Source organism: Balaenoptera acutorostrata, chromosome 4 (genome assembly GCF_949987535.1).
Source record: "Balaenoptera acutorostrata chromosome 4, mBalAcu1.1, whole genome shotgun sequence".
Taxonomy (NCBI): Eukaryota; Metazoa; Chordata; class Mammalia; order Artiodactyla; family Balaenopteridae; genus Balaenoptera; species Balaenoptera acutorostrata.
In genome coordinates, this window is record NC_080067.1 from 21,272,355 (window position 1) to 21,292,753 (window position 20,399).

The 20,399-nt window shown below is 47.6% G+C and overlaps 1 protein-coding gene across 2 annotated transcripts in view; it reads left to right on the forward strand.

Annotated features, from left to right (window-relative positions):
- The window catches only part of EPHB1 (EPH receptor B1), a 420,307-nt gene that overhangs the window by 276,753 nt on the left and 123,155 nt on the right, over positions 1-20,399 (forward strand). For both annotated transcript variants that reach the window (XM_007170364.2, XM_057546032.1), the window contains exon 4: positions 2,678-2,833. In XM_007170364.2, coding sequence (XP_007170426.2) covers positions 2,678-2,833 — 156 coding nt within the window. The remainder of the gene's footprint in view (positions 1-2,677; positions 2,834-20,399) is intronic.

Genomic DNA, 20,399 nt, shown 5'->3' on the forward strand with positions numbered 1-20,399 from the left:
GAGCTTCTCTCTCTTAAAGTTCAGCTTGGCCTCCCTCTCCTTCATTTCCTCCCTCTGTGACTGTCAGAGTCTAGAGACACCCAGTTCTGCCTTCCTTCATCAGAAATCTCAGAGGAAGACACTTTCTAAATCCCTCTGCTACTTGTGGACATCAGGATGGTTGTTTATGCTGTTAACGTATTAAATGTAAAGCAAGGAGGCTTTTAAATGGTGGAAAGAAAGTGAAAACACCTGTGTCTCTTGGATTGATACATTAAGAAAATTACATGTGGCAGGGCTCCAGTGAATGCATGAGTCTCCCCATTCCCCTCCGCCACTTTCCAGAGAAAGAGCTTCCGCTGTGTTTGGGCAGCACAGGCCTGGGATTCCTCTGTGTTCTCCAGCTCCAGAACTGAATGGGGTGCAGAAACGCTGGGAGATTTACAATAGAAATGGCCAAGTCCTTCTCACGGGTGATAAGGAAGAGATATGGAAAGAAGAAAGGGAGAGAGGAGGAAAGAAATAAGGGGAGAGACTTTACTGAGTGGGCTTGGAAAGATAGATCAGCAAGCCAAATTCTAGGATACTAGGTGTACCATTCAGTTTTCCTTTTGGTGTTTTATTTGTTGAGCCTTTTGTAGAGATTGAATTTTTTTTTTCTTTCTACGGAGTTTATTTGAGTGTACTGAGATGGGTAGCAAGTGGCCCATTTTTACATGGGTTACAAAAGAAATCCTTAAGAACCTTATTGTAGCACCTAGACAACATTTACCCCAGTACGTTCCCTGGAAATTGAATCCCAGGAGGTGCTCTACAATACAGGGCTTCTCGGTGAGAAAACACAGCATTCTGTATCCTATTTTGGGAAGTTCTGAAAAATTCTGTAATAAAAGATGAGATGAACTTTTTAAACCCACAGATTCAAAATATCTGACCCCAGACCCCTTTTGTAAGTAACAGGTGTTAACAATCCTAAGGGCATGGACTGCGTTGAACACCCTTGGGTTATGCCATTCCAGGACATTCCATTTCAGAAATTCCCTCCCGTTCAAGATGAGCTTCTGCCCCGGGGCACTTCCAGAGTGACCGAAACCCTATACCTCACTTCAAGTGAGCAAAGGAGTGAGAAAACTTATCCAGCATAGGAAACCGTTCTTTCTTGTCTTGGTAGAAAATCTGTGGATATTATTCAAAGAGTTTATATGTATATCATCGCTATTACTTCTCCCACTGTGTGATTCTGGGCAACTCTTTTAACCTTTCAGTGTCCCAATTTCCTTAGTAACCACATGGAGCTAATAATAGCTACCCCATAGAGGAATGCATGTAAAGCACTTAACAAGAATGTTAACAGATGGTGGCTACTGATACTGTTAAAGAATACTCTGCACTTTCCAGGAGGGAACAGTGTATTTGGGAAGATGAGCTTTGTGTAAGTAGAAACCTTTATAATGGTACTTCTACTATGGTAACGATCACATTGTATTGCAACTGTATGACCTCATTGGATCAAGAACTCCTTGAGGGCAGGCTCTGTTCTCAAAATTCCCTGGATCAGGTTCTCAGCAGGGTCACAGTAAATGTCTGTTGAATGAATTGGTTAAGTATGTAGGAAAGCCAAATGAGTTGACCATGAAATTAGTTTTACCTGGTCTCAAAGGAGGATAAGCCAGAACAGGTTTCTTGGGGGCCAGAAGAATCAGGAGCTGAGACAGTGAGGAAGGGCCTCAGGGAAGCAGGGCAGGCAGGGGCAATCTTCTGTGGAATCAGCAAGGCAGAGACCAGATGTCTGGAGTCAAAGGTCTCTGTAGATGAGGCATGGTAAAAGCTTGAGGGATGGCCTAGAGCCAGACATTTTGGGGCATGGCTCTTCACAGGCTAACCCATGGAGCAAGGAGAATAAGTGCCTCATATCTGAGAACAGCTCCAGTGGGCATCGGGCTATACCAGGCGTTCCCAATCTTCCCCACTGACATGTACATGATAGATGACACCAAGTGCATGACACATTCCCTGGTGCACTGCCTACAAAGGCATCCTGCTTTGCCCGCCCCCCCCCCCCACACACAAAGCATTTCAAAATGCAATTAAGGGAGAATGATGTTGTTAAGCCAGTAACCTTGAAATCACTTTAATTTCTTCTTAACGAATCACTCATGAATTTCAGCCCTTTACCACCATTCATAATAAGTGTTAACACAGCTCACAGTTTCCCTCATGTGTGTTGCAACATGGGATTTAAGAACCATGGGTCCAGTTCATTGTCAACCAGGACCTCTTTCCATCCAAGGCCCAGGTGAAATTTCTTCACTGAGTGAATCAGGGTAAGGCCCTGACTGTTAACAGGTGGAAGAGGGAAGGAATAACCGTTTATAGAGCACTTATGCCTCAGACACTGCGCTACACATTAATTCATTTTCTCAATTAAATCTCTCGACACACCTGAAAGGGAAGAATCATTATTCATATTGTTCAAGTGAGAGAGGCCATTGGTACCAGGAAGGTATATTTCACTAAGGATGTTTGATGACTTGGAAGTGTTAAGGAGGGGTTGCCTCAATCCGAAATGCTCACTTTGTACGAGGGGGTATCTCAATGTCCTTTTTAAGGGGACAGAATGTTTCATTTTCCAGTTCCAGGGAAGGGCCTCTAGGTGCCACTCCTCCATTAATTCTAAGATGGTCTCTTTGTGTTACAGCCTGCCCTGCCGGGATGTTCAAGGCCAGCCAGGAAGCTGAAGGCTGCTCCCACTGTCCCTCCAACAGCCGATCCCCTTCAGAGGCATCTCCCATCTGCACCTGCCGGACTGGCTATTACCGAGCGGATTTTGACCCCCCAGAAGTGGCATGCACTAGTAAGTATCTAGCAGGGGCTCTGGCCTGGGGAGTTTGGTTGTCTGATAGTGCAAGTGGTGGGCCTGGGGCAGGGAAGCCTTAAGACAGCATCCTGGGCTTCCCTGGTGGCGCAGTGGTTGAGAATCTGCCTGCCAATGCAGGGGACACGGGTTCGAGCCCTGGTCTGGGAAGATCCCACATGCCGTGGAGCAACTAGGCCCGTGAGCCACAACTACTGAGCCTGCACGTCTGGAGCTTGTGCTCCGCAACAAGAGAGGCCGCGATAGTGAGAGGCCCGCGCACCGCGATGAAGAGTGGCCCCCGCTCACCGCAACTAGAGAAAGCCCTCGCACAGAAACGAAGACCCAACACAGCCACAAATAAATAAATTAATTAATTAATTAATTTAAAAAAAGAGAGATTAAAAAAAAAAAAAGACAGCATCCTCCAATTGCATAGTACAAAGTGGAAACGTCGGCTGTGGTGCTGAAACGGACAGCTCCTTGCTGGGCAAGCAGTGTCCCTCTCTCAGTAGTATCGGGTCAGGATTTTTTTCTTGGCCCCCTCCTCTCAGATGGGAGGGCCTTCCTCCTACCCAAGGAAGACAACTTCTGCCCACCAGATGGTTAAAAAATGTCAACTGGAGAGTTCTTTGAGTGCAAAATCAAGATGCACCAGGATGTTGCAACAATTCCTAGTAACTCTTCCAGTCACCTCCTCCAAGAAGCCCCCTTGGTCTTGACAGATGAGAATATCCTCTCTTTTCACTGGGCTTCCTGTACCTCTGTTACCAGGCTCCCTCAAAACTCTCCTGATTTCACTAATTGTCCAAGTATTCTGCACTTGCCTTCTTGGCTACCCAGTGAAGGTCCTCGTGTGCCAGATCCATATATTCATCCCCCTGTGTCCCTTCCAGTGCCTAGTGGGGTGCATCCATGCCTCTGCCAAATGACAAGACCAGAGTCCTGGCCAGTGTGCATGTCTGAGGCAGAAATTCTAGGGGCTGGTTCCAGAGCGTCAGCTCCACCACTCTCCCACTCTCTGCTGTAGACGGAAGGGCAGTCATCCTGCCAGAAGTGGAGGCGGCAACTCCACTCCCTGGGGAGGGATGGAGGAGGGGAGAATTTCCTCACAGTCTTCTCCCTTATGATCCATAATCATGGGGGTCAGGAAGCACTACTCTCCCTGCACAGCACTTTCAAGAACTTACTCCTCCTCTCCTAAGTGTAGCAGCCCTGAAATAGGGATGCTTTTTCTTCTCAGTATTCCTATTGCATTCAGAAGTCAGTGCTCCAGGTTAACCTCTAATTATGCTAGAACTTTCTTCCGAGTTGGATGCTGTTGCCTGGATCCCTCTGAGCAAGGACCTGCCGTTCACCTCCTCTGACCAAACTCCTTCTGCCCACCCCCGACATAGAAAGGCACAGACAGAGCATTTCATGCATATTTGCAGTTTGATGAACAGAAAAAAAATGACTGAGCTCCAAGTAGAATAATTTCTTAATTCTGGCCTTGAAGTATACATAACCTTTGCTGGATAAAAAAGAAGAATGAAAGTGTCTTCTAGATCAAGGTCCTAAGGTCAATCAATGCTTATAGATTTGAACTGAGGAAAAGCTCATCCTCTTATAAACTGATTTTTTCCCCAGACCTCCCTGGGCTGGTATGAACAAAAATGATTCCATTTCTGCTGACTAGAGTCCCTGTCTTTCTGTTGTGTTATCCCATCTACTGATTTCTGAGGTTCCCCTGTGTGTCTCTGTAGGCTTGAGAAGCATTGCTTAATGTACTTCTTTAGAAGCCACTTAAGGATGCTGAATCTCTGCTGCCTGGATGTCCAGACCAAGGACCAGTCTCCATGATTGCCAAAGCCCAGCCCTCACAGCTTCCCTTCTGGAAATATTCCCCTCCACTCTGCTCATGGATCCTCTCTGATTGCCCAGGCTCCTTCTGCAGATAAATTCATGCAAATAAAAGTCTGGGTCCCCAGCTTCCCACCTAGGGAAGTTCAGCAGACACACCCTGTAAACCCATCCAGCCCCTGGACAAGGTCACCTAGAGAGAAGGTAGACCAATAGCCAGAGGCTCAGAATACTGATGTGGAGCTCCTTGCTATATAACACCTCTCCCATCTACCTCTCACCTGACATCTCCCATCTACCTTCTATCACCTGACCTGATGTGCTTGAACCAACAGGACTGCTTCCTGGTATAAACAGGAGCATCCCAGAGCCTTCACTCTGCACATTGCAGACCCTCACTCTGCTCTGCTTACCCATATTCTGAGTCCAGCTCATTAAAATCAGACCTCCCAGGCTTTTCTCTCCTGTCCTGGTCCAGCCAACTCTGAGTTAGGCACACCTTCCCACCCACTATGTCCCACCAAAATCTCCACATCTTACCCAGAGTGGGGGTGAATGCTGGACATGCCCGGGGGTGTCACCACACCCTGTACACAGCCCTGTGTTCTTTTACCCCAGAAGGAGAGCACTAGGGTCAGACCAGAAATCACCAAATCAGAGCCACACTTGCCTGTGAAGGTCAGGCCAAGAGCTGCTCAGGGACGCATCGTCTGGCTCCCTGCCCTGACCAGCAGGGGCCAGCACTGGGTGAGAGGACACAGAGGCCAGGCTGGGCGGCAGCACAATGCTAGGCAAAACAAGTGTAAATAAACCTATTATTGTATTGAGCCTCATTATATATTTGATTTATTGTGTTCCAGGGAAGTACTGTATGAAAAAGTCAATTTGTTGGCTTTTATAATCTCATTAGGCTTTCCTTTTAAAGCATTCTAATTGGAGATGCCATCTGTTATCTTAAAAAGGCATCACACATCACCACAGTAAATAATTTTTCAGACACAAGGAGCATATCTGGAGCTGTGGAGGTCAGGCACAGCCCTGCACCATGGCCTGGGGGCCCAGCTGGTTCTGCAGGTGGGGCAAGGCGACCAGCATGGGCCCAGCCATCTGACAGAGGGTGGTGGGGGGCAGAAAGGGCCCAGGTGCTTGCTCACTTTGCAAGTGCATCCCTCTGTCCATCCAAGCAGGAGACGGTGATAGCCCGGTAGGGTGCTGGGAGGACCCAGGCAAAAGGGAAGTCTGTTCTAAAATGTACAGGACAGCGGGCATCTACAGTGTTTAGGTCCCGTGGGTGTCAGGGAAAGGGGACACAGTGTCAGAAGCTTCCAAGAGCCTAGGCTTCAGGTGTGGCCTGTTGCCACCGTCTTTAAATGAGGTTGTATCAAGAGTCATTCACTGACAATATTGAAAAGGTTACAAAGAATCTTACGATTTAAAATGTGCTCTTTTACAAGGCTAAAAATATCTATAGTGTGCTAAAAATTAATGTTTTTAATGAATCATGTTTATCTCATGAAATGAGCACATATATATTCATTGTATTTTTTTTATTGTGTTCAAAGTGTTAATTTATCCTAAATTAATCTAAACATTTAGAATGCATGGCAACTTTTGTAGCCCTGTGTGGACATTTCTTCATTTTCTTTTTAATCTCCTGGGAGAGCCTGTCATCTCCTTGACCTCTGAGAGGCTCTGGCATCCCTGTGTGTCCAGCCTTGTCCTTGACAATATTCATAGATTCAGCAGGGATTTGAGCGCACCCCAAGGCTAAGGTGTCAAAAGGGCTGGTGTGGGCTTCAAGTGAAGTGAGACGAGGGGCCTTAGGGAGCTCGGCGAATGAGTCTGTGATGATGTATTTCTGCTGGTCTTGGGGACTCAGTTCCCTTCTTCCTTCTTCCTCATCCTCCTTGCACCTCTGCCAGGCCTGGCATTCTGGATCTGTTGCATCAGTATCTGGCCGACTGCCTCCTGGTACAGCCATAGCCCCATGTGCTCACGTTCAGGAGGAGGCCTTGTCCCTGAAAGGCTCTGGAGGGAGGGAAGGGAGGACCGGGAAGGCTGATGTCAGGGTTTAGGGTGCACACTGCAGCATGTCAGGGCTGCCCTCAGAGACAGAGGGACAACCTAAGCCATGGATGGCATGAGGTGGGAGCTTGGGGGATGGCTGGAGGCAGGTCACAGGTGACCTCACCCCTCCCTGCTAGCAAAAGCCTCTGAAAGAAGCCAGGCTACACAGAGTGGACAGTGGGTACCAGCTTTAATGAGGAGTTACCAAAGGGCCACCTATAGCAGGGGGCAGGGGGAGACATCAAGGGGAAGGTGCAGCCCCACCCACCAGAGGGGTTGCAGAGGTTGTAGGCTGGGGAGCTGAGACCCTGAACTTCAGGTTTTCTGAGCTTCAGCTGAGGAAGTTTCAGCTTTCCTCCTCCTGCTGTCTCCCTGGGCCACTGCGCAGAGGCCCTGAGGCCCCCTGGGGAGTCCTGGCACCCCAAACCGCCCCAACCTTGAGTGGGTCCTAGGAAAGCGTATTGAATCATCGATTTGCACGTAGCACTGGGAAGGTAGGCTTGGCACTTCACAGACAAAAGTTTGAATCCTGACTCTGTCTCTTACCATCTCTGTGACCTTGAGCTAATGTCTTAACATTTTTACATTCTGTCATTTTCTTCTCATGACCTCATAATAATGTATGCCTTTCTGGGTTGTTACGAGGATTAAGCAAAATCATATTATGGAGTCTTTGGCGCAGTGCCTGGTTCATAGTAAACTCTCAATCAGTGTTAGAACTTGCTTTGGTTATATCCCTGGAAAGTGTGAAGATTGCAGCAGATATGGAAGCTTCCAGCATGATAGGCGATCTAAAAATAAAAGTGACGTCCTTAGGGGGAGTACAGGTTTGACGCCAGCCCCATGTGTCACAGCAGAATCCATCATGTGGCTCAGATCACAGTCACTATTCACCTTAGTCTGGAGATTCTGATGAAAACCAGCCAGAAGGTGACAGCCACTGGGAGCAGACGGGCCGTAGGAGGGGGGAGGTGCGGATAGAGCATCAGAGAACTCCAGATGCCCTGAGCCCTCTCCTCCAGGACTGAGATACGCTGAGAAGCTGGGCAGGAGCGGCCACTGAGGAGATGGGCTCTCAGCTCTCAGGGAGCAGGGGCTCAGTGACTCCTCAGGGTTAGCTTCTTTCACAGGAGGGTCTGACGGTCCTGGAAGTGTGACGGGCGGGACATCAGGAGAGAGGTGGCAGCCAGGAACGTATGAGGAAGTGCATGACAATGTGAAACCAAGCACTGAAATGCGTGTCTTCAGTTTTAAGTAATTTCTATTTACGGGGGGAAGAAATGGAAAGGAGGAATTTATGAAGCAGGTGAAAATAGATAATTATGCCTTATAAAATTGCTGACTGTGAAAAACTATGCAAAAGGACTGGTGTAAAAATAATTACCTTGTTACATTTCCGACCACAGAAACCCATTTTTCTGCACCCACATGGGAGAAACTTTGATGGATCACAGAGACAAGCTAGTGCTTGTCTTGTTTCTTTATTTCTTCTTCAAATACAATGGGTTTCCCTCTGCCGTTTTGATTATAGAGGTGGAGTGAAAAGGGGCTCCAGAGATCATTGTCTTGTCCCTTGGTCCCACCTGCCATCCCCTCCCATGGGGGGCACATTGGCGGCCAGCCCTCCAGGGTCCCCCACAGACCACCCCTGACCTCCATCCTGACCCAGAGAGGTGGCTGGGAAGCTAAGCAGCAAGGCAGGCACTTTGGGTGTGGATCCCGAAGGTGTGTGACCTGGGGCATGGGACGGCCTCTGTGAGCAGGGGCTTCTCATCGGCTGAATTGGGCATGATGGAACTCAAATTAGGAGGCTGTGGGAATTAAATGACAGGATGTCAGGCAAGCCCCAGGATGGAAGCTCAGGTCTGTCTGCTTCCGATGCCACGGCCTCATACACAGTTAGAGCTACAGTTTGGTAGCTCTTAGGAGCATGGTGTAGATGGTCATGGCAGGGATAGAGATTTGCTGTTACTCTCACTCTTGCATCTGTACCTCCCGCAGAGAAGGACAAGAATCCAAGCTTCCCTTCCCCATCTCTGCCTACTCCCGTTTCTCTCTCTTAAGTTCATGTTTCATCCTTTAAGGGACTGGCAGCTGTTTCCCTCTTTCATCCCAACTGTCCCAGGGCAGCAGGGTGGTCCTTATGATGCAGGGACCATACTCCTTGGGTGGACTGCCCAGGAGTGTGGCACTGCCCAGACCCTGGTCTTTGCAGGCAGGCTGGGTGGAATGGAGAAGAGGGTACCGAGGCCCAGAAGATGGAAAGAACCTTGGGATGACAGAGAAAGAAGGGAGTCCTCTGCAGCCAGATCTCATGGCCTTCGTGGTGTTGTGAAACGTCTGTAAGGACACCAGATCATAACCTCCTCCCGCCAGTCCTGGGTCCTGATGGCTTATGCTTGGCAAGTTGGCCAGTGATGGTTTCCTTTGTAGCAGTGATTTTTAGATGCAGTGCTTGGACGAACAGCCTCAGTGTCACCAGGGAACTTGCTAGGAATACAAATTCTCAGCCCCTCCCTAGACCTCCTGGATGAGGTACTCTGGGGATGGGAAGTGGGGAGGGGAGGAGGCAGAGATCTGAGTTTTAACAAGACCTCCAGATGATTCTGAAGCTCGCTAAAGTTTGAGAACATTGTTTTAGAATTAGGTCATGTTTCTCTGTCCTTTGCCTTATGACTCCTGGGGATAAAGGCCATTGAGTGAATTCCTGCAGACTGGGACCACAGGCCTGCCCCTCCCCATCAATGTCTTGTGTAGCAGGCTGGAGAGACACACACACACACACACACACACAGAGAGAGAGAGAGAGAGAGAGAGAGAGAGAGAGAGAGAGAGAGAGAGAGAGAGGCTATGAATTCATGCCTGAGGAAGAAGAGAAGAGGGGTATGGTGTGATGTGAGTGTGTGTCTGTGTTTGAGTGTTTCGGGGAGGCTCTCACTAGTTCTCAGAACCACCCCCACCTGCTCTGGCCCAGTTTCCATTTCATTCTCAGTCTTGGGTGGCGGGAGCAGCGGTGGGGGAGAGAGAGTGGAGACCAGAGAGCACGACCTGGCTGGAGTGGGCTCAGGGAAAGCTGAGTGGGAAACTAAAGCAGAAGCAAAGTGACTGGTGGGGACCATTCCCCTGAGCTCAGATGGAGGACCAGGTGGGCAGGGTGATGGGTGATGGGCCTCACCCCCCCTCAGGTGGTCCTCCATGCCACCTAGCAGGAAACAGGTCGAGAGGTAACCTCTGGGGGCCAGTGCTTCAGGGAGGGGCCCTTCAGTCCAGTAGGGCAGGAAGGTCCCCCAAGGCGACAAACACTCCACAGGGCACAGGAATCCAGTGTTATAAATTGAGGACTGTTTGCTCGCTAGTCTACATGCCTTCACATTGGGGATGATTTTAAATACTTTTCAAAACCCAGCCTTTTCAAAAGCACTTATCTCATCTAGGAGTTGCAACCTATTAAAAGGGGGCTGCTTTAGTCAAGGTTAGTTTCACTCATTCATTGCTGATCAGGGCTTTAGTAAAATATGCACCATGTGCCCCTTTCTATAGGCAAAGGTGCTGCTTGATTTTACCCTGGTTTGTGATCCACACTGCATATAAAAATATATCATTTGTGTTTTTGAGGGGGGGGGTAATCTGTGTGTTCCTTGAGATGAAATTCCAACAGGGGTCACAGATAAACAAGAGTCATAGGGTAAGCTGTTTCTCGGAGTGCCGGGATTTGGATAGTGTATACATCTAGATGCAGAACTGAGGGAGTGTGACAGCAATATGAAAGCTATTTATAACCGTCAGTGCTGTTTCAAGAAGGGTCAGCGTTACCTGTGTACATGGGCTTTCACGCTTCTATCATCTACAATTTCTTTTCACAGTTGTTGGACCCAAGTGGGTATAACCCTTAGGAGGCATCATATAGCTCTAAGTTTTAAGCTAATAGCCGGGCACAGGCTCTGCTGTTTCTGCTTCAGCTTTTCCTCTTAAGAGCATTTCATCTCATGGGCATTTGGAGTCACAGATTATTAACACTCTGAGCAGCCTGCTAGGACCTGCCACCCAAACTCCTCCCTAGTGTCAGCCTTGTCTCTCCAACATCCCTGAGAGGTAGTCATTCCATTTTTAGTTTTCTGAATACTTGTGATGACGGACAGCTAATATATTTTGCAGGGCAGCTCCACTCCACTGTTAGGCAGCCATCACCCATCACTGTAAGAGAGATCTCCTGGACCTTGGATCAGGTACTGCCTTCCTCCCCTCCTCACCACTGGTCCACCATCGAGGACCAAAGTCCTGCAGGTGGGACCAGTGGTTCCAGTGCTTACGAACAATTTCCTTATCCTTCCTTCATCACCTACTGTAGGCAAAGCATTGGTTATATTATCTACTCCCCAACATGTATGATTTCCTGAACCCCAGTGTCCTGGCAGCCTTTTCTGAATCTCACATTTATCAATACAACTCTTAGAACATGGCAGCCAGAAAGAAACATTATGACCCTCGCTCCCGAGCAGGGTCCAGTGGAAACTTGGTGGATTTTCTCCTGTGACTGGGATACTGGTGATTGTTCACTTTGGTTGCAGCCTCTCGCATCGTGGGCTCCGACCATAGTTTTTGACCACTGAACAGTCAAAGTTTTTGTTTGTCCCTTTAGGAAATGCTGCCCATTTGGGTCTCCCCTTTTCTGCACTTACACATGTAACTTGAGACATTTTGCCTTGTGGATTTGGACACCATGCTCTTTCAGGTAGAGACCATTTTGAAACCTGATTTCAATGGACAAGTATTAGCATAATCGTTAAGAGTGTGCGCTCTAGTGTCTGGGTTCAAACGCTGCTCTGACATTTGCCAGCTGTGTGATGTGGGGCAAGTGACAGGTCTCTGTGTCTCCACTTTCTCATTCAAAACGTGGGTATAGTATTAGTGTCTGCCTCACTGTGTCGTCAAGGGTATAAATGGAGTGATGCTATTTAGAACAGTGTTTGGCATTGTTCAAACAGGAAACATTCAATGAAAGTAAGATATTTTATTTTACTACTATTATTGGAGTTGCTCACCCTACTTTTGTGCTATTTTCAAAACAGCTAAAATCCAAGCACTGGAATTATCATTTCGCTAACATTTCTTCCTTCGGTACACAAGTATCTGTGTACTTTTTTCAGTTACCATTCTTAAAGCCTAGGTATACTCTTTATATTCTTTTTCTCTAAAGGCTCATAAACTTTTAAAACAAACAGTATCATTTGGCCTGACATATTTAGAGACCCATGCTGGTTTTTGTCATTGTTTCCTTGAGGCTCACCATGCACTGATTTAACTATGAAGTTTCAGAAGTAGGAGGGGATTGAGGTAAAATTTATTTATTTAATCTACTTTCTTCTCTATTTTGAAAATCAGAACAAAACTGTCTACCCCATGGCTCTAGGACCCTCTGTTGTCCTGAATGTTCCTTGCTGGCCTTCAGGCAATGGCTCTGATGTCTAATTTGCAGGCTCTGATCTCAGGTGGGGCTGGTCTCGGAGGGATGCTGGAATTTGATGGCAGCTGTAGCTCAGGGTCCTTAAATCTTCTCTGCTCCAATTCTCCTTCCCAAAGGAGGAGACAGTTGGAGGCATGTGGCTGTACATCCTCTGTCTTCTGCCAGCATCTTACCTCATCCCCAGGAAAGGAGATGCACGCTCTGAATATTCTATTCAGATCTATTCAGGTGTAGGGCTTTCTCTGTCCACTGGACTGGAAGCTGTTGACATGCTGATCTGACTTTTTATCCCCTCTGTGGCCTTACGTGGTAGGTGCCCAACACAGCCAGGTGGTAAGAGCCCTGCTCTTGGGATCAGGTAGACCAGACTTCACTCTTGGCTCCACCCCTCCTTTGCCATGGTTACTTAACCTCTCTGAACCTCTGTTCTTTTCCATAAAATGAGGATATTGTTTATTATTGTGCCAAGTTGTGATGATGTATATACCTAACTCAGTGTCAGACGTATGGTGAGGGCTCAAGAAATTGTCTTTGTTTTGGTCGTTATGAATAAGGTTTGAGTCATATTTGAATTGCACGATCCAAGATAAGAACAGAACAAAAAGTGTGGGGGGAAATGGGCATTTTAGGGCAGTTGCTTCTGGAGAGTCATCCTAGGTTGGCTGGAATCTTACACCATCACCCCCTTCTCCACCCCATCACGATGTGGTCACAAATCCGTGTGTTACCTGTGCAGACCACCTTGGTCCCCAGCTCCTCATAGGTGGTCCCCAGCTGTGACGAAGTTCCTGGCTCCCCTAGTCCGCCTTCTTCCATCCATGTAACCCAGAATCAGATCCTGATCCAGTTCTGACACCAGAGGCCAAGCCCAAGTCCCATGGAGGGGGGGTCAGGTCTGGGACTCCCTCCTAGACCTCCAGCCAGTTTCTTCTTTGCAATCACCTTTTAGAGTCACCACTGCCAATCAGTCCTGGAACCGATATGCACCCCTCTGTTACTGACCATTGACCCTGTCCAGGGGCTGGGTTCAGAACCTACCCTCAAACTACATTACACTGGGTGGGATCGCTGGCTCCACCCCTGTTTACATTCTCTGGACCTCCAGCTGCCATATTGGAAACCTGGTACTAGCCAACCCTTTCCCAGACCAGGACCGTGATCTTCTGTATGCCCCAGTTGGCTAAAACATGTGAATGTAACAAGGCAGTTAGAGCCAGAGCCCCACAGATGTCCCTGATGGCTTCACCTGGGTGTGACAAAGACCAAGAGCCCCAGGTATCTTTGACTCTCATCAGAGATTTAGAAGGAAGCCACTTTCAACTTAGTCTAAGGGTAGATTCTGAACACTGTCCAAGAGAGTGAAGCCCCCTGAGTGATTAGTGATCTACTCCCAACTGGAAGTGTACAAAGAGGTACTGGTGATGCCTTCTGAATTGTGCGGGAAGTGGGGTGAAGTGGAAAGACATGAGTCTTATAGTCAGTGTGGGCATGTCCATGCTGTCTGAATTATGTGTGGCATCGGACCAGGACAATTGCATTTTATAGTAATTTATTTTGAAACTCTGTGTTGGTCTTCTGAGAAATTTTCCACACAATTGGCTGTAAAGTGTCCAGTTGGAGCCAGACAACTGAGAACTGTTATGACAGGGGGTTGGCTGTGGGCTTAAAGTCTGGACTCCCCAATGGGTAAATGATCACGGATGACTTTGCAGAGAGAGAGAACAGGCTGCAGTCTGAAGTCAACTGTGGAAGGACCAGGATTCCCTCCAGCTTGTGCCAGAGACCACCTCTGCCCCACTCAATCAAGGTGATCTGACTCTGAAACCACATTAAGAAGGGGGGCTTGTCTCAGGGGTTGATGGGTAGAGGGCCAGAAGCCACTTGGACACAGAGGTCGCTCTGTCCTCCCTCCCCATTCTGTAGAGAGAAGGTTGGCGTAATGGTAGTCTTGGTGTGTGTCTTCCCCCCCGCCTCTCATGACTGTGGGCTTAGACTTGCAAAGAGATGCCCAAGGTGGCCTTTTGAGCAGCCCCTCTGGGGCTCATCTCACGAGCTCTGTTCATCTTGGAAATGGCATTAAAGGAAGCTCCACATTGCAGCGTGGAGTGAGGCCAGCATGACAGCTGTGCAGTGAGATGCGGCTTGGTGCAGGCTGTCTCTGTTGGTGGGTGATTGGGGGCTGGGGAGGGGGCAGGTGGGCCATGGAAAGCCATGGTCACCACCAAGCCCTGCCAGTGCTCAGTGAGCAGAGATAGAGAGCAACTCTGTTACTCCAGACAGGTTGCTGTTTGCTGCCCAGCACAGGGGAACTTGCTTATGAAGTGAGAATTCACTCTCCCTGTGAGCAAAGGGCAAGCTTTGTGCTACTGCCTGTCAACTGTGGAAGGACCAGGGCTTCCTGGTCCTTCCAGGGCTGTAGGCAGCTCTGATGAGGTTAGCCATGCCCGTACCTGCACCCCCTGCATGGGGAAGGCTGTGCACCACCACGGCCTAGGGCAGAGGCGTCTTCTGAGTGGACCCCAAGCGCTGTGTGCCTGGTGTTCCCCGACACGGGCCACAACCGACTGGATCAGGAACATAAGCACCTAACAGTAAGCCTAACATAATAGCTGGTGCTGATTAAGCCCCTGACATGGAGTTTCTCAATTAACCTCACAGAATATAAGATAGCTACCTCTGTTATTCCTAATTTATAGATGAGAGAACTGAGGCCTGGCAGGGCTAGTACCCTAGCTCACACATTCGTGAGTGTCAGGGCCCGATTTCTGCCCGGACCTGACGGGTTCAGGGCTCCCTACTCACAGTGCTGGGCTGCGTTCCTCAGGAAGGAGTACGGTTGCCTCTGAGCTGGCCCGACAGCACAGTAATGCAGATGCCTGCTTGAGACAGTGAAGGATTGCATTTCATTGGTCAAGATTCGTCATGTGATCTCTGTGCAAGTGGCTGGGAAATGTGTCTTCAGTGAGACTGGGGAAGAGAGGAGAGTTGGTGTGGTGGTGGAGGGGAGATGGCAGAGGGGGGAGCAGGGGGATGGGGGGAGGGGGAGGAAGAGCAACCTCTGCTGTGTTCCCCATAGGTGGACATTTGGGCCAACACACTGTTTCACTAATACGAACAATACTGCCATGAAAACGCTCAGACATACCTTGGGGGCACATAAGCCTGTATTTGTGGAGGAAATTTACCTAGAAATAGAATTGCTGGGTTACTGGGCACATACACTCAGAAAGCCAATCAATACCACCAAAGTGCTTCCCCAGAAGACTCGACCAAGTGACACACCTACCAGTGGTGTACATCTTGCTTCCCCACTGGCAGGCCCAGCTGGATGTTATCAAGACTTCTGGCTTTTGCCAATTTGACTGACCTCCTAATAATTTTAATGGTATTTCCCTCATTATAAATTAGTGTGTGTTTTTCATATATTTATTGACCAATTTATTTTGTCTTCTGGGAATTGACTGTTTATAACATTTGTCCTTTTTCTATTTTTAAAAATTGATTTCTAGATGCCTATTAATTATATATGACATCTTGCCCCCCAGCCCTGTACTTATTTTTAACTCTATTTATAAGTGCATTTGTTGGCGTTATCGAGGTTTTTAATTTTTGAGCTCATACCTGGCCATCCTTTTCTTTCTGGTTTTGAGGATTTGTGTCTTGACATTTTGCCTGGGTTTTGTATATGTCATCCCCACTCTAAGGTATAAAAACACTCTCATATTTTATTTTAAATCTTTATATAGAGTTTATTTTTAGCTCCTTCCTCCATCTAAAATTTATTTTTGTGTAAGATGTGATATTGGTATTCTTATTTCTCTTATTAAAAATAACATCCTGGGACTTCACTGGTGGTGCAGTGGTTAAGAATCTGTCTGCCAATGCAGGGGACATGGGTTTGAGCCCTAGTTAAGGATGATCCCACATGCCGCGGAGCAACTAAGTCCGTGCACCACAACTACTGAGCCTGCGCTCTAGAGCCCATGAGCCACAACTACTGACCCTGCATGCCTCAACTACTGAAGCCTGTGGGCCTAGGGCCCTTGCTCTGCAACAAGAGAAGCCACTGCAATGAGAAGCCTGCACACCACAACGAAGAGTAGCCCCCGCTCACCACAACTAGAGAAAGCCAGTGCACAGCAATGAAGACCCAATGCAGCCAAAAATAAATAAATAAACTTATTTAAAAAATAACATCCTGTGAGCTCCATCTGAATTGTCCAAAATGTTAGTGAGATAACTCTTTTATTACCTACTAAGTGACTGTACAGACTTATTTTTATTCCTTCCCACTGATTGTTTAGTCTTTCCTGGCACCAGTTCTAAGCTGTTCTAAAGATAGTAGCTTTATAGTATGTTTCAATAACTGGTAAACCAAGTCTGTACATATTATTCATTGTCAAAATGTCTTGCCAATTCTGAAACATTTTTATCTTCAAGATGAGCTTTGAAATCAGCTTGGTACAGCTCATTAATCAATTCTATTACATTGGGATTGGGATAGCATTGACTAGAGGGATTACTTTGAAGATGACTGTCATCTTTATGATATGCATCTCTTCATCCAGGAGCATGTGTTCAAGTCTTCTTTTGTGCCCTTAAGTAAAGTTTTATAGTTGCCTCCATACAAGTGTTACACAGGTCTTGTGAGACTTAATTCTACATATTTTATGGGTTTTGTGGTATTGAGAATAGGTAACTTTTTTCATTGTATTTTCAAAGAGGTTATGATTATTGTTAGCAATGACTTCCTGGTGGTGGGAGTAGTGAGCTTCCCATCACTGGAGGAATCAAACAGAGGCTGGCCAACCAGGTAGGGACGGTAGAGGGCATTCATCACCAGGGACACACTCTGACCTCCAAGTTTCTTTCCCATGCCAAGAATGAGTGTGTCTATGAAGTGTCAGAATCAGGACTTGCTTTTGGATGACCTGAACCTTTCTGGGAGGTATACCTACCTTTTTCAATTTCTCTTTTTGTTTCCTTAACCTTGAATTGTTATCTTTGGATTCTGGGCCTTTTCTGTACACCTGGAAAGAGACAGTTCAAGTCTCTTTTAGAACCACATACAACAGTGCTGGGAGACTCTTCTGTGTGTTCCCAGGGAAAATTAAATGAATAATCCATGACTATGTAACCCGTAGTCTCTTCCCAGCTGTTGTCTTGATGCCATTCTGTTATACAGCCTCTAAAAAAGACGGAGAATTATGACAACTGGAAAAATTCTGCCACACAGTGAGGGGCTTTTTGTCATTTGTGAAGAACTGTGGAGATGCAGGAGTCCTTTATGGGCACCACGCTCTCTCTGCGGATGGTGGAGAGAGAGGACTGCTGCTCCTGCAGTAGCCTTGAGGCCTCATCCCAGCTACCACCCCCGTATGCCATAGGGGCTTCTCCAGTCTGGCCCAGATGGTTATCTTCTTTTAAAAACTACCTTGGAAGATCCTTGCCCTTCTCTCTTTAGTACCTAATATCTGAGAGTTCAGAGTAGGCTGTGTGCCGAGAGGAGTTCAGGGGAGTTCAGATGCTTTACGTGCAAGGATTCCATCAAGTGTGTGACCCTCATCCTTGACAGGCCTTGGCCCAGTGGCTGCCAACCGTACCTCAAGACACATAGCATCAGTTTCCTTGTTCTAGATTTCTTTCCTGATCTCAGTCTCCACACTTGCACCAGCCTGGGGGGAATTACCAAGCTCTGGACATGCTAAATCAAATGAATTGTTTGGGGTGATTCAGGGTTTGAGTTTGCATCAGGTAAGAATGATATTCCAAAACAAGTTGCCCTGTGGGAGACCCTGCCCAAGAACGGTCTATCCTGTTGTACCAAAGACTGAAGTGTGTCCCAAAGTCCTTTGACTTCAAGAAGAATATGACTGGCTTATAGTGTTGCCTCTGGTGGCAGCAAACACCTTAGAGCCTGCCTGGCAGGTTGTGACCTAGTGTATGGATCTTTCAGCAGGATGACCTATGTGGATTCTTTCTCTGAGGGACTACCTGAATCCCGCAGAGAAAGAATCCCAGTCTGGGGTGGGAGCCCTGTATAGAAGCCTGGTAGATCTCATAGAGAAGGTCTGCCTGGGGCCTCAAAAGCCCTAGGCAGGAAGATGTCTTCAGAGGGCCTTCAGGTCAAATGTTCTGGACAGTGTCTTTTATTCACTGTACAGGTGTGCACGTGGTCACTCTTTCTCTGCTGGAAGGTGGATGGATGGGCAGGGATTCCTGGGTAACTATACTGAATAGTCTTTAATGCATGTGGAGCATACTAAGATACACTATGTCTTCAACGTGTATTCTGCCGTTTGATTCTCCCATAAGTGGGAAGAAGGCAGGGACCCTGCATGTCCCCGCAGCATGGTGTCTGGCCCTCTCCAGGCCCGGGGATGCGTCTCCACCAGTCTTGTCAGTCAGTGGCTTGTGTGACAGCTGCTGTGCAGGTGCCCACCTCACCTGCAGACTTTGAGCTCCTCAGGGTAGACGCCAGGGAATTTTTCATACCATAATCTTACATACGGGGCTTAGCACACTGTAGGGTCTCAGCAACACAGATGGACTGATCAGTCAAGAATCCATGAAAGATTAGGCTCAGAGAGCATGAGTGACCTGCCTAAAGTCACAAAGCTGGCACTCAGCCTGATTTTCTTTGTGAGTCCAGTGCATCTTTCACCACTTCTGAAAGCCCTGAGGCCACATTTCAGGGCCAAGAAGGAGGTCTTGATGGGCAGGTCTTTAAGAGGACATGACCTCTAGCTCTCCTTGACTTGAAGTGTCCCCAAGGAATCTGCAGGGGGTGTCATGTCCAAGCTCCCCTCTCTCTGGCCTCACTTTGGTCCACAAATAGAAGATTCCACTTTCTATCCCTCCCTCGCACAGACAGTGACGCAAGATGGCTGTCAGTCATTCCTGCTGAAATACACTGCCTCTCAGGGTGCAGGGCCCTCAGCCATCCTCCAAGGGCTCTTGCAGCCCTGGGAAAACCTAGATGCTCAGGATTTGGCTTAGGCCAGGTAGAGGGGCTGTCTCTTTTCCCAGAAAGTGAAACTCACCCCCTTCTCTCCCATACAATTAGCTCCACAGAAGCAGGAGAAACAAGAATTACTTTCTACAAACATTGGTGTTTGGTGAAATGTGTAACACTGGGTTCTTTGATGCTCCCGAAATCCCTCTCAGCAGGGTCTCTCCTTGTTTTGACTAGTCATTTCTTCTTATTACTAACTGTTATGATTAGGAGAATTGCCTGAGTACAGGACCAGTGTTTCCAAGACCCTAATGAGCAACAGACTCAGACGTGCTCAGCAAGGCCCTGGAACCACGGTTGCCCTGTTTCTATAGGGAAACTACTGAAACGGTTCAGGAACAAGAGCTTCCTGCCTCCACAAGAGACCTACCCCCTACCCCCCAGCACCTGGCTACATTTGCATCACACTTGCACCTTGCACCCTTAGGTGCCTCCACCCTAGGGGGAAGAGTTATTAAGAGTGCACTTTGGAACCATTCAAGCCTGTACTCAAGTCTTGATTCCAGCATTCACCCACCACATGATTTAGGCAAGTTATTTAATGGCTCTGAGCTAGAGTTTCCTTATATGTAAAATGAAGATAATAGTTCCTATGGATGTTGGGAAAATGAGATTTCATTAAGTTATGTACCAAAATGCCTATGATAGTACTTTGCATAGAGGGTTTGTTGTTAAAATGAAATTCACAATTCTGTATAGAACTCCACTGAAAAGGAAACCACAGCCATCTCTCTGATCTTTCAGATGATCCTTGTATAAATCTATTCTAGGCAAACTACCAAAATTACTCACCCACTTAGTGGCATGAAGTAAACGAGTTCCACCAAATCAAAGCCTTTTCCTCCTGACATCCATGCAGATGGCACAGGTGTCTATCCCCAGGAAGACTATGTCCCTGGGGTTCATTTTAAGCTGGTTCAAAAGGTGACATAAAGTTGTCTCTGGGAATGTTGAGATCTCAGGGCAATTAGGAAAAGTAAAGCAACATGACTGGTCCAGGTTTCAATGTCCTCTCCTCCTTTCTCCAGGGGGGACAGCCTACATTTTGAGGGGAGTAACCAGTGTACCTGAGCTTGCAAAGGGACAGACATGACTCAGTTTTCCAGTCCTGTGCCTCAGGCCCCCAACACAACTCCCTCTTTGGAAAAGACACCTCAGGACTTCAGACACTACCATCT